This window comes from Pseudopodoces humilis, chromosome 14 (genome assembly GCF_049639895.1).
Source record: "Pseudopodoces humilis isolate 2021_Gansu_Grassland_sample_001 chromosome 14, ASM4963989v1, whole genome shotgun sequence".
NCBI classification, from domain to species: Eukaryota; Metazoa; Chordata; class Aves; order Passeriformes; family Paridae; genus Pseudopodoces; species Pseudopodoces humilis.
In genome coordinates, this window is record NC_142213.1 from 6,396,749 (window position 1) to 6,409,762 (window position 13,014).

General features: G+C 61.0%; 2 protein-coding genes across 8 annotated transcripts; both read left to right on the plus strand.

The window, feature by feature from the left end:
• The first annotated feature begins 213 nt into the window (after positions 1–213).
• CCDC102A (coiled-coil domain containing 102A) lies at positions 214–6,415 on the plus strand. 4 transcript variants are annotated; one of them, XM_088062454.1, is made up of 10 exons: positions 214–1,937; positions 3,067–3,269; positions 3,385–3,493; positions 3,757–3,873; positions 3,957–4,166; positions 4,423–4,593; positions 4,782–4,885; positions 5,628–5,782; positions 5,910–6,027; positions 6,109–6,415. In XM_088062454.1, the coding sequence occupies exons 1-10, from the start codon at positions 1,425–1,427 to the stop codon at positions 6,386–6,388; spliced, it is 1,980 nt and encodes a 659-aa protein (XP_087918580.1). In that variant the 5' UTR covers positions 214–1,424; the 3' UTR covers positions 6,389–6,415. The 4 variants fall into 4 exon arrangements, with proteins under 4 accessions (XP_087918580.1, XP_087918579.1, XP_005528265.3 ...); XM_088062453.1 differs by having other exon boundaries at positions 5,910–6,415; XM_005528208.3 differs by lacking the exon at positions 5,628–5,782 and having other exon boundaries at positions 6,109–6,239.
• A 740-nt stretch (positions 6,416–7,155) lies between these two features.
• Positions 7,156–12,470, plus strand: DOK4 (docking protein 4). Of its 4 annotated transcripts, none has more exons than XM_088062225.1 (9): positions 7,156–7,210; positions 8,232–8,439; positions 9,304–9,411; positions 9,630–9,744; positions 9,841–9,960; positions 10,050–10,239; positions 10,542–10,680; positions 10,769–10,957; positions 11,036–12,470. In XM_088062225.1, exons 2-9 carry the CDS (start codon positions 8,374–8,376, stop codon positions 11,078–11,080), a joined length of 972 nt encoding a protein of 323 aa, XP_087918351.1. In that variant the 5' UTR covers positions 7,156–7,210; positions 8,232–8,373; the 3' UTR covers positions 11,081–12,470. The 4 variants fall into 4 exon arrangements, with proteins under 4 accessions (XP_087918351.1, XP_087918352.1, XP_005528266.1 ...); XM_005528209.3 differs by having other exon boundaries at positions 7,164–7,210; positions 10,769–10,892; positions 10,984–12,470; XM_088062223.1 differs by lacking the exon at positions 7,156–7,210 and adding an exon at positions 7,282–7,325 and having other exon boundaries at positions 10,769–10,892; positions 10,984–12,470.
• The last annotated feature ends 544 nt before the right edge of the window (positions 12,471–13,014 follow it).

Consider the following 13,014-nt stretch of genomic DNA (forward strand, 5'->3'; position numbering starts at 1 on the left):
AATTCCGCCGGAGCGGAGGAATGCGGGGCCCCCCCCGCCCGGGCCGCGGCGGGTGAGCGACAGAGCCCGGCGCCAATGCGGGGGCGCGGGGGGCGGATGGGGCCGCCCCCGCCGGGATCCCGCGGGGAGGGGGCGCGATCCGGCCTTGCCGGTGACCCACGCGTGCTTCCCGGGGGTGTCCGTGAGCCACGCGTGCTTCCCGCGGGTGTCCCATGGATGCTCGTGCTCCACACGCGCTCCCCGTGGGTGTTCCAGGGCTCCACGCGTGCTCGCCGCGGGCGCTGCACGGTTCCCGGTTCTCTGCATGTATTCCCGTGGGTTTTGCGTGGGTGCCTGTGCACCGTCTGTGCTCCCGTGGGCGCTGCCTGTGCCGCGTCCTGGCAACGCCTGGGATTCCTCCAGGAGCAGCCCAGAGAGCACGGGCCTGGGCTTGCCGCTGAGTTTCAGCAAAACTTCACCATTTCAGCAAATATCACCAGAAAAATTCGTTCTTTCCCCCATGCAAATCCCAGAACTGCCATCGGCCTCTGCTCCCGCTGCTCCTGCACTGGCTCTCCCAGCCCAGCCGGATTTGGTAGCAGGTCTGGGCTGCACCGTCCCAAAAACCTGCCGGGGCTGCGGCCAGCCGCGGCTGGACCCTGTACTTATCCCATTAGGACGCACAGCAGCCTCCCATTGAGGTTTCCTGGGGCGGTTTGCCTGCCTGGCCGCACCGGGATGTGAGATCCAGGACGGGATGTGAGATCTATGACTGTGGATGTGAAGTCCATGCCGGGATGGAGACACTCAGCACCGGCCCTTTGTTGGGGCATCATCGGAGAGCACATCCAGCTGCCTGAACAAGCGTCCTGCTGCCACGCCACGCCAATCCAGCAGCTCCGGCTCTCCTTCCGGAGCTGTTCCTGCTTTGCTGGCGCTGGATCCGGGCTGTAACCCTCGATGGAGCTGCTGGGGTGCTGCAGAGTACCCCGGCTCCAGCACCGGGGATGGTCTTGGATGATGTCATCAGATGACATGATGCAGATGACATCATGCCAATAACATGTAGATGTTTTCCCTTCGTTGTGGTGCGCTGGCAGAAGTGCCTGCAGAGCCGAGCTGAGACCAGATCCCGATGGCTGGGCTCTGAGTTGTGGTCCTAATTGAGGACCCTCACTGGTGTCTTCACTGGGCATCTGACCTGGGCCATCACTCGGCTGCCTCCTGGGAACCTGGCTGGGGACATTGCCAGAGTCCTCACTGGGGACCTGGCCGGGATCCATCCCAGGGATCTGGTCACTCAGTGTGCCGCTCCCCAAAACCAGGGACCATGCCCCTGCCCCCCTTCCCTCCAGCACCTACCGTGGTCCCCAGCTGACCCCTTCTGTCTCCCGCAGGTCCCTGGGTGCAGGACGGAGAGGGCCATGCCCTAGGGGAGCCCCACCATGAGCCAAAGCGGGGCCTCGCGCCTGGCCGGCTCCCCGCCGCTGCCCGGGGGCTCTCTCCTGGCCCTCCTGGCCCCCGAGCCCTCCCCGTCTCCCCCCAGCGGGACACCCTCGCCCGGGCCCCCGCCGGCGTTGCTGGAAGGGGACTGGGAAGGGCGGGAGGAGCTGCGGCTGCGGGAGCTGGAGGAGGCGCGGGCGCGGGCGGCGCAGATGGAGAAGACGATGCGGTGGTGGTCGGACTGCACGGCCAACTGGCGTGAGAAGTGGAGCAAGGTGCGAGCCGAGCGCAACCGGGCGCGGGAGGAGGTGCGGCAGCTGCGGCACCGGCTGGAGGCCCTCACCAAGGAGCTGGCCACCCTCCGCCGCGACCGCGACCGCCCGGACGAGCGCCTGCCGCGGCCACCGCCACCGGCCAGCGCCGGCAGCCCACCCGCTGACGGAGCGGAGGGGGACGCCGGCCCTGAGCAAGAGCCTGTGCGGGATGTGGGGGCTGAGGTGCCCCAAAAAGCCAAGGTGGGGGTGCGGGGCTGCCCCGGGCGAGCAGGGCTGGCAGGGGAACGGGGGAGCTCCTCATCCTTGTCTGCTACCCATGTCCACCCCCAAACCACCACTGCCTGTCCTGTAAAGATGGGCAGTGTGGAGGGACTGTTCTTGGGGCAGGATTGGGAGGGCCATACCCCTTCAGAGCAGTACAGGGTGATCAGATCCCTCTTGGATTAGTATGGGGGGTGTTAGACCCCTCCAAGCAGGATTTTGGGCTCAGACCCCTCTAGGAGCAGCATAGGAAGGGCAGACCCCTCTTGAAGCAGTGCAGGGCAGTCAGGTCCCTCTTGGAACAGCATTGGAGGGGATCAGATTCCTCAGAGCAGTGTCATGAGGAGATCCAGAGCCATCATAGCCTCACGCAGTGAGATCACATTGGCACTGGCACCAGTCCCTTTCCTGGGGCTTTCCCTTTGGAGTCACTAGGCAAAAATCACTGTGCCAGTAGAGGGGATGGTGGCATTGGCAGTGCTGGTGGCATCTCCCAGCCACAGCTTGACTGTCAGGGTGTCCATACAGGCTTCTGGCAGGGGTTTCTGCTGAAGGAAGGAGGAGGAAGGAGGAGGCACCAGGGCAAACTCAGGAATGCTCCCAGCTGCTCCAGCCATCCCTGCTCTGCTGCTGTTGGCTCTGTCACAGGACAGAAGTCGCTGCTTGGGGTGCCATGCTGTGACACTTCAGTCCACCTGACAGCACAGCTGCCAAGTGACAAATCGGAGACTAATGTGAGCATCCCCCACGGGCTCCACACTTGGCCCCCAGGGACATCCTGTCCTCTGGAAACCCCTGCAGCTCATTTACAGTGTGGTCAGAGTGCCTGGTGGACTGTCACACATGTGGCAGATCTGGGTGAGATCAGTGTCATAAATTGGTTCTAAATTTTTTTATACCAAATTTCCAGCATGGCAGAGAGCTGGCAGCAGAGTGTGGTGATGTATGGGAGCTCCCCTGGGAGGGCAAGTCCATTTCATCAGCCTTAGAGGATCCCTGGGGAATGGAGGGAGAGGTGCTCTTGGTTAGGGGGTGAGGACTGGGTGCTGTAGGGGCTGGGAAGCCCTCTCACCCTGTCCCCTGTGCTGGGCCACCCACGGTGCCACAGGAGCTGGAGCTGATGGAAAACATCTTGACAAGCAAGCAGGATGAGAGCTGGGAGCAGCGGGGCCCCCGGGCCTCCTTCAGCCGCCAGGAACGAAGCCGCCTGCTCTGGGAGGACGTCAGTGTCGTGGAGGAGGATGCCACCAAAGTCACCGCCCTGAAGCTGAGGCTGGATGAGTCCCAAAAAGTGCTGCTCAAGGAGCGGGAGTGAGTGCTTGGAGCATCATCCTTGCAGGGTGCCAGCTGATAGCAGCCTGGTCCCCACTGGGATGGCATGTCCCGTGGGGTCCTGCAGTCTGTCACTATCATTGCCTCTCCCCAGGGACAAGCTGGCACTCAGCAAGAACATCGAGAAGCTGGAGGGTGAGCTCAGCCAGTGGAAGATCAAGTATGAGGAGCTCAACAAGAACAAGCAGGAGGTGATGAAGCAGGTGAGTGAGGTGCTTGGGGAACAGAGCTGCCCCAAGGCACAGCCTGTCCCTCACAGGATGGCACATCCTGATGGACATGGTGGCCCACAGCCACTTCCCCAACTCCAGGCCGCTTGTTAAGGGTCTTCATTCATTCATTCATCCATTCATCAGTGCTACTGATGCAGTGGGACTCTCTGTAGAGGTTGGGTGGATGGGTGTGGGCAGGGCTCAGGTGGAAGGTGGGTGTTCACAGCCCCCTTTGGTGCCATGTCCCCCCACAGCTCAACATCCTGAAGGAGATTCATCAGGATGAGCTGGGGCGCATCTCTGAGGACCTGGAGGATGAGCTGGGTGCTCGCTCCAGCATGGACAAGAAACTGGCTGAACTGCGTGCAGAGGTGAGGCCAAAGCCCAGCGTGGGGGGCAAAGGGAGCGGTGAGGGGGGTCCTGCTGCCCCCAGCCACCCCTTGCCCTGTCCCAGATGGAGCGGCTGCAGGCAGAGAACGCGGCTGAGTGGGGCCGGCGGGAGCGGCTGGAGACGGAGAAGCTCAACCTGGAGCGGGAGAACAAGAAGCTGCGGGCGCAGATCGAGGACCTGGAGGAGGTGCTGGCTCGCAAGCGGCGCCAGACGGCCAGTGCCCTGGACACTGACCTCAAAACCATCCAGGCTGAGCTCTTCGAGAAGAACAAGGTGCCATAGCGGTGGTGCTGTCCCCCACCACCACATCCCTGGGTGACTCTGTTGTGGGGCTCAGCCTCCCCAAGGACTCCCTCAAGCCCTAATTTTGCCACCACCCTTCGAGGGATGGTGGTGACCCCATTCTTGCTCCATCAGCTCCTGGGTGATGGGGTGGGGTAATGGGAGAGGTCCCTGGGGAGGGAGGAGGGGGCACCCAGTGGTGGGGGTGGCTGTCCCATGCTCAGCTCCCTCCCCATGCCCACCACAGGAGCTGGCCGACCTGAAGCACATCCACACCAAGCTGAAGAAGCAGTACCAGGAGAAGATGGCCGAGCTGGCCCATGCCAATCGCCGCGTGGAGCAGCACGAGGGAGAGGTGAAGAAGCTGCGCCTGAGGGTGGAGGAGCTGAAGAAGGAGCTGGCCCAAGCCGAGGATGAGGTGGGAAAGCTCATGCTGGTGGAGAGGGTCAGGGAGCTGTTCTGCTCCCTACACAGCTGCCAACAGCACCACCCATCCCATCCCATCCCATCCCATCCCATCCCATCCCATCCCATCCCATCCCATCCCATCCCATCCCATCCCATCCCATCCCATCCCATCCCATCCCATCCCATCCCATCCCACAGCTGGATGAGGCCCACAACCAGACGCGGAAGCTGCAGCGGTCGCTGGATGAGCAGACGGAGCAGAGCGAGAGCTTCCAGGTGCAGCTGGAGCACCTGCAGTCACGGTGAGCAGGGGCTGGGTGAGCCACCTAGGGACCAGCAAGGATGGGATGATGTTCTCCTTGTCACCATCCCTCAACCAGCATCCGCCTGGTTGAATCCTGGGCTAAGCACGGCCAAAGTGCCTCTGACATCCTCAAAAGGAGCACAGCCGTCCTCTGAGCAGTCTTCACCCCACTTTGAGCTGGGTGGCATTCACCTCCCAGTTAAACCAGCACAAGGCTGCCCAGAGACCAGCCCAGTTTTGTGCTGCTTAGGGTTGCACCCACTGGTACCCATGGCCAGGGCAGGCTCCTAGCATCCCACACAAGTTTGGGGAGGTGGGAGCTGAGTTTTCTTGCCCTTAAAATTTTCCCTGGCCCTGCTTTGCCTCTCCAGCAGTAAAGAGCTGAAATGGCTGTGGGATCGATGCCATGGCTCCAGGAGGCGCTGGGGGGGGTGTTTGTAATCATCCTTTATTTTATTGGGACATCTGCATTAAATCATGGAAGCATAATGGAGGATTTATTGCAACCCCACCCCCGACTCCCTGTGTGCTCAGCCCTAAATAATGCATGCTTTCCAGTAAAGTGTAGTGCACTGGTTGGATCTCACTGGATCCTGGGCCTTCGGACTTCAAGTTTGATTCATAAATTTTCACGCAAGGGCAAGTAAAGAGCTAAAACCACCACATGTTCCTGGGAATGGGGATTCCAGGGTTTTTTGGGGGTTCCTCAGTTTCAGGGGATGACATCTACCTTCTTGTAGTCCTGTCTGGGTCTGTGCTGCCCAGCACAGTGATGTCCAGCCATGGAGGGGTTTAGCGTGTGCCCCACTTGTGCCGAGCACCTTCCACAGCTCCCCAGTTCCATGCTGGAGTGTTGGTCCCAGGCTGCGGGGGCTCATCCTGCGCTCAGAGCTTGGTGAGGGCTGCAGGAAGGAATCTCTCTGGGGTGCAGTCATGCTGTAGGGGTGCAGGGGAGTGGGCTCAGCTTCAGGGCCCTCCCAGGGCCATGCTGCCACCCCCACCCCAGCAGCTGTCCCTCGCAGGCTGCGGCGGCAGCAGAGTGCCCCGCTTTTCGGCAAGATGCGCAGCGCCCGCTTCGGCCCCGACGACGCTGGGGACGGCACCAGTGACCCCGACGAGGATGAGGACCTGCAGATACAGGTGCCCTAGAGCCCAGGGCCAGTGCCACCACCGCAGGATGTCCCACATCAGTCCTCTGCATTCAAGTGCCTGTCGCCACAGGGCCCAGCTGTGCGGTGATCCTTGTATAGATGGGGAAACTGAGGCACGGAGCGGTGGGGAGAAATTTGCCCAGGGGTGCTCCAAATCCCACTGCCTCCTGGACAGTACTGGATGCCCCTTCGCCACAGGCATCTCCTGGAACACTGGTGTGGCCACCAAAGCCAGCATCACTGAGCAGCCCAGGACGAGGAGGCGCGGGCAGAGAGGCACCAAGCCTGGCAGCCACAAACTGCCCACTTCTTTTTATATATATTATATATATGTATGTATTTGTATATGATTTTTTATTATAAATACAGAGCCCAGATGGGCCCAGGCTCTGATGGTGGTGTGAGCTGCTGGTCTGTTCCCCAAAGGAGTGAGGGTGGGGAGGGGACACATCGGGGAGAATGGGCATTTCTTCACCAGCCATGCATGGCCTGGATGTCACCCACTGGCATCGCTGTCCCCATGCCTGGAGACCAGCCCCGTGTGGGGGTAAAGCCTGTCCCTGGGTCTGTGCTGTGAAAGGTGTTCACCCAGAGGTGCTCACCCTGGGGAGGTGCAGAGGTGCTCACCTGCGGCTGCTGATCACCCCAGCACAGCCCTTTCAGCCCAGCCCCCCAGCACAGGGCCTTGGGGGCTTTGGAGGCGCTCAGACACAACCTTATTAAAAATTAATATTTCGGTGAGCTAATCCCCTCACTCTGCCTTTTAATTGATTGGCTAAAAGCGCAGCTCTTTGCTGCTCATGGGGTTTTTTAATGCCCTCTTATTTCCAGCGATTATTCATATTTTTATGGCCCAACAAGTGAGGCCGCGGGGGTGGGGGTGCCTGGGGGCAGTTTTAGTCAGAGGCTTGGAAACCAGTTTGGGGGGCACAGAGCGGGGATGAGGTGACACCTGAGCTGGGGACAGACGAGAAGCTGCTGCCGCCGCCCGTCAGTCGCTGCGGGGCGTTCACTCTGAAGCCTAATGATGGAAACCTCTTTCCAGGGCGGCCCGGGGGTGGAGGGGGGGCACCGGGGCGGGGCCGGGCGGGGCGGGGTCGGGCGGGGCCCAGCGGCTCCGGGGCTCGCAGGACGCGGAGGCTCCGGCGGGTCCGCTCGCACCGGGAGGCCGGGTAAGGCGGGGGAACGGGGACCCGCGGAGGGGGTGACACCGGACGGGGCTTGCCCGAGGTTTGGGCTGACGGGGGTGAACGGCCGGGAGGTGACGACGCCCGGAGAGACGTCCCGGTGGGGAGACCTGGGAGTGATGGGTGATGAGGGGTCGGGGGGCGTCCGGTGTGGGAGTGGCAGGTCGGGGATAGGGGGCCGGAGGTGCCCCCCAGCATCTCTGAGTTCCCTTGTGGTATTCACGTGCGTGGGGTGATGGGGATGGGGGAATGGGGAGGATATTCCCCTCAGAGGGAGCGCTGTCCCCGGCCTCTCTCGAGACAGCGGGAGGTCCCCAAGATGCTGTCCCAGTCGGATTCCCCTGGGCGCTGGGCTTTGGGGACCAGGGTGTCGCTGACATGGAGGAGCATCCCCGGGAAGGGTGCTGTTCTGTTTCCTGGGTTACTGCCTTCTGCCTGGGACTTCTCCATCTGGGAAAGGAACCTGGTCCCCAGCTGGTCCCACCGATCGGGGCTGGGGGAGGCAGCAGGGACCAGGCTGAGCGAGCCCGAGCTCATGGTGGGGCTGGAGAGAGGCTGGGTTACAGCAGGGGGTGCGAGGCTGGAAGCCGGGGTCCCTCTGGCACCCGGTGCCGGCCGGAACAGCCCACAGCAGAACTGGCCTGGCCGTCACCACTGAAGCCAAGCGTCCCTGCCACCGGGGCCATGTTGCTGCCCAAGCGAGCAGCCTGGGAGGAAGGAGGGGAGTGCGAGAGGTGATGGAGACCTGTGGGCGAGGTCTGGTGTGGGTGTCCCCTCGGACACATGTTGGAGCTGGCGGCAGGGGACTGACCACTTGTCTGTGCCACCCTGGCTCCACCGTGCTGGCACGGGTTAACACCGGACTGTTCCACTCGGATGGTTCAGGCAGCGAAGGGAGGAGGAAGAGGAGGAGGAGGAGGGGAAGGAGGAGGAGGAGGACGACAAGGAGGAGGGGGAGGAGGACGAGGAAGATGTCACCCGTCGATCTGTCATTTCTCTTTTCCAGCCAGCATGGGGGACACTGCTAGCACCAAGCTGGGCCGGTGGTGAGACAGGAGGGGTACGGAGGAAAAGGATGGAGAGGGGGGGGCGAAGGTGAAGGCAGCCCCCCCCTCCCAAAAGATCCCCTACCCTATCGAGCCATCGCCATGGCGACCAATTTTAACGACATCATCAAGCAGGGCTATGTGAGGATGAAGAGCAAGAAGCTGGGGGTGAGTGGGGATCTTGGGGAATGGGGAGATGTGGGGGGAAATACCCATGGGTTTGGGGTGCTGGTTTCCCAGTGAGGTGACGTGGACAGGTCCCTCTTGCGCCATCCTGGCACCCCAAATTTTGGGGTTGAATATGCAGCCTTTTGAGGGCTGTGGAGGCAGAGGAGTGGGGGATGGCAGGGACAGGCCACTTGTTGGTGCCCAAATCACCCACCAGCCCCAGGGGTCCAGCTCCTGCACCGAGGAACACCCCTTCACCTGTCCCAGGTCACCAAGGGTTTGGGGGATGTCTGTGAGCCTTCCCTTTCCCCCGTGCCTCAGTTTCCCTGCAAACACAATTTGGCACGGGGGATGCCCCATACCGGGAGGGGTTGGACCTGCTGGGTGCAAATTAGGGTGGTGTGGGAGTGCAGCACCCATAGGTGGGGGGGTCAGGGGGTTTGGTCGCCCATCTCCATGGTTTGGAGTCGGCAGCAACGAGCATGCTGGGTAATTTCATGCTAATTAGGGAGAACAAAGAGGGAGCGGGCTCGTGGAGGGGGGGGAGACACATGCCTGGGGACGGTGCCCCCACCACCCTCAGAGGCAGGGAATGTAGAAGGGGGGACTGGGAAATGCCAGAACAGCGGTCCCCTTGGGAGCTTTGTCTGTGTTCATTAATTAAGCTCTGTAATTAGCACTGGCGGGGGCAGATGATGGCAGCCCCGGCAAACCCCTATCCCCAGCATCCCCTCCTGTCCCCAGGCCAGCAGGGTCAGCCGAACCAGGCACGGGTCCTGGGGATGGGGACGGGGGATGCGGTGGGGACAGGGGGCCGGGGACGCCCACTTGCACCAAGCCGCCGCCGCGCTCTCTGTCCGGCAGATCTACCGCCGGTGCTGGCTGGTCTTCCGCAAATCCTCCAGCAAAGGGCCCCAGCGCCTGGAGAAATACCCGGATGAGAAGTCGGCGTGCCTGCGGGGGTGCCCCAAGGTGAGGGGGGGTGCTGGAGGGGTGCTGGGGTGCTGCCCGCTGCTTGGGGACCTGTGCCAGAGCAGGTCCTTCCTTGCCTAAACTCGCCGGGTGGCTGCCACCCCATGCGCTCTGGAGGGGGATGCAGCTGGGTCTGGGTGCTACAGGTGTCAGGGTCTGGGAGCAGCTGGGAACACGGTCTGGGATCAGCCCTCGGTGACCCTCCAACTCCTCTGCAGGTCACCGAGATCAGCAATGTCAAGTGCATCACGCGGCTGCCCAAGGAGACCAAGAGACAGGCGGTGGCCATCGTTTTTACCGACGACTCCGCCCGGACCTTCACCTGCGACTCAGGTACGGGGCAGCGCCCAGGGCAGCCGGGCTGGGGGTGCTGGGTGGGGCACCCCAGCGTGGCCAGGGTCGCCCAGGGGCTGCCGTGGTGCCTTGCAGAGCTGGAGGCGGAGGAGTGGTACAAGACGCTGTCGGTGGAGTGCCTGGGCGCCCGCCTGAACGACATCAGCCTGGGGGAGCCCGACCTGCTGGCGCCCGGCGTGCAGTGCGAGCAGACGGGTGAGCGCGGCGGCGGGTGCTCGCCCGGGGCTCCGCCTCGCTGCACCCCCAGCAGATTCTTTTATTTTCTATTTTTTTCCCCTCTCCAGACCGGTTCAACGTGTTCCTCCTCCCCTGCCCCAACCTGGACGTTTATGGCGAGTGCAAGCTGCAGATCACCCACGAAAACATCTACCTCTGGGACACGCACAACCCGCGGGTGAAGCTGGTCTCCTGGCCCCTCTGCTCCCTGCGCCGCTACGGCCGCGACGCCACCCGCTTCACCTTCGAGGCTGGACGGTGAGATGTCACCCTTGCCAGGACAGGGATCATGGCTGTGTACCTTCATCCAGCTTGTGGCGCTGCTGGCATCACCACAGGGCAGGCCTGAGGCTGGGGTGATGGCCATGGCCTGTACAGTGTGCCCATGGCAGGCAGGGCCTGGAGCTGGTTCTGGTCCCAGATCAACACCGTGAAGGGGGCAGGACATAGGCACAGCTGTAACAGTATGGGAAGCTGCACCAGCTGCCATCTGGGGTGGGTTTCGTTTATCATCCCTTGGCCTGAAGACCTTGGTGACGTGCTGTGCCCTGTCCCTACAGGATGTGTGATGCAGGAGAAGGTCTCTACACCTTCCAGACGCAGGAGGGTGAGCAGATCTACCAGCGTGTGCACAGCGCCACATTGGCCATTGCTGAGCAGCACAAGAAGGTCCTGCTGGAGATGGAGAAGAACGTCAGGGTGAGCTCCAGCCCATGCTGAGGGGGGACACAGCTGGGGGAGACTCTGGGGGCCCTGTGTCACCCTCCTCCCCCACCATCCACTGCAGCTGCTGAACAAGGGCACTGAGCACTTCTCCTACCCCTGCACCCCCACGACCATGCTGCCCCGCAGCGCCTACTGGCACCACATCACTGGCTCCCAGAACATGGCCGAGTCCTCCAGCTATGCTGGTGAGTCTCTGCACCCCACCCCAAGGAGATGCTGCTCCTCCAACCCCCAGAGCTTTCCCCACCAGGTGAGCCCACCCTATTTTGTCCCCAGGGGAGGCGTATGCAGGCGCCCAGGCCAGCTCGGACACCGACCTCCTCAACAGGTTCATCTTGCTGAAGCCAAAGTCCTCCAAAAGCGACAAGCCTGAAAGCAGGGAGCCCACATCATCCCCGTGAGCTGGTGTGGAGGGACTGTGGCAGGGGTCCCCTTTTTCTTCTCTGAGGGATGGCAAGGACACAGGCAGTCACTCCTCAGAATCTCCAGGAGACTGAGCTGGGGCACCTCAGGGCCGAGACCTTAGGAAGCAGGCACTGGCTCACGCCCTGGTCTGGCGTTAGTGGAGGCGATGGCTGGCTCAGCCTCAACTGACTTCAAATATATATTGAATATCTGTATTGTAAGAGGTATTTCCTTCTCACATGAATGCAAATGTGGTGGCTGCTGAAGAGCCCTTGGGCAGATGCTCAGAGGTTTTTGACTCTCGGGGATCCAACTGGGAGGTGAAGAGAGGTGGGGGGGTCAAGAAATAGGGAGTTTTCTGCGTGGCAGGAAGGCTGGAGCATCACTCTGCCATGGCCATGGAGCAGCGTCGGAGGATGCAGCTGTGCCAGGCTGATGGTGCAGGGTCCCACCCCTCCATGAAGTTGGGTGCTCCTGAGGACACCCTGCTCACATCTCTGAGCTGATTTTTGCACTTCTTCAAGCTATTTAAACACTCGCTGTAGAATTGAGATGTCTCAGGAGAAACTGGTTTTCCTTCCAGGGGGTTGGCTGGGGTGAGCGGCTTCTGAGAAGCTCCCTGGCTTCTCCCACCCCAACACCCCTCACTCCTCCCACAGCTGTGTCCCCCTGCCATGCCCCTGGTTTATCTGCTGGTGTGCAACCATGGGACTGGTTTTGGCCAGTAGCATCTGTCTCTCAAGGGACAGCTTTGTGGATATGAGAAGCCCCAGGGCAGAGAAACCCATGCTGATGGGGAGAGAGCCACATTCCTCTGTGCATTCCCTTAGCCCTCACTCCCTCCTCACCCACTGGGGGTGGAACTGGGCTTTATGTGCTGAACTTAAAAGCAATTGATTTTTTCTAGTTCTCCTATTTATTGACCTCCTTTAGAAGGGCTATCTTTTTATTGCCGTGCAAACCTTGGTGTTTCTTTGGAGTCTTCTTTCTGTCTGGATTGGATGCTTGATGGTTTTATTTCTGCCCTTTAAAGCTCCGGGTCCATGTGTTGGGCACAGGGAGTGTTGTGATGTGGGACTCTGTGGTTTGTAAATACTGTGTTTCAGGGTGGTGTAGCTTGTGGCTGAGGGGACATGGGGACAGAGAAAGGCTGCTCCTCGCAGCGTGGCTGGGCACAGAGGGGCTCTGGACCCTAGCACTGCCCAGCAGTGTGTCCTCCCTGGGGTGAGAGGTGGAACCTGCTCTCTTTTCCTGGCTACACACCTCATCCGGAAAAGATTTAACATTTGTTACCAAAAATGTTTGGGTTTTCTCTTTTTTTAAGGAGTTGCTCAATGAATAAACAACCCTTATCCACATCCACCCTTCCTGTTTGTCTGTTCCATCCAAGCATGCTCGGGAAGCGCAAGTGGGAGTAGTGCATGCCAGAGAGAAAAATGGATGGGGGGAGATTTCCTGAGGTTCCTGGCAGCACACTTGGCTCAGGGCTTTGTTCTGCCTCCAGCCAGGGCCAGGACATTTCAAATGAAGCCTTAAAACCACTGGGATAGGAAGAAGGGTGGAGTGAGTTGCCACTCTCCATCAAACAACCCTGAGTGGAACAGGATGCCAGCATCCCAGTGTCATCCTCGCCTCCAGCTGCCCGTGGCTCTGGGGATGTGCCAGGCCAGTAGTGGCTCGAAGGAGTTTAAAGGCACACAATCTCCCAGCTCTCCCAGAGCTGTGCCAGGTTAGCTATCCATGCCATGGCTGTGTGGCAGCACTGGCCTCAAGGTAAGACAGCCATGGCAGCCAGCACAGTGATCCCTCCAGTGACAGGGACATGGGCAGTCACGCTGCAGCCAGCTCTGCCATGGCAAGGAAATGGAAGCAGCAGCCTGGAGAGGAAGGCAGTGCTGACAT

Excerpts from the sequence above, each read along its gene's own strand:
- DOK4 (XM_005528209.3), top strand. The coding sequence starts at position 8,374 with ATGGCGACCAATTTTAACGACATCATCAAGCAGGGCTATGTGAGGATG. Across the intron at positions 9,745-9,840 it reads GACCTTCACCTGCGACTCAG|AGCTGGAGGCGGAGGAGTGG; the intron begins GTACGGGGCAGC and ends GGTGCCTTGCAG. Across the intron at positions 10,240-10,541 it reads TTCACCTTCGAGGCTGGACG|GATGTGTGATGCAGGAGAAG; the intron begins GTGAGATGTCAC and ends CTGTCCCTACAG.
- CCDC102A (XM_088062453.1), top strand. The coding sequence starts at position 1,425 with ATGAGCCAAAGCGGGGCCTCGCGCCTGGCCGGCTCCCCGCCGCTGCCC. Across the intron at positions 3,874-3,956 it reads TGGCTGAACTGCGTGCAGAG|ATGGAGCGGCTGCAGGCAGA; the intron begins GTGAGGCCAAAG and ends GCCCTGTCCCAG. Across the intron at positions 4,886-5,627 it reads CTGGAGCACCTGCAGTCACG|TCCTGTCTGGGTCTGTGCTG; the intron begins GTGAGCAGGGGC and ends ACCTTCTTGTAG.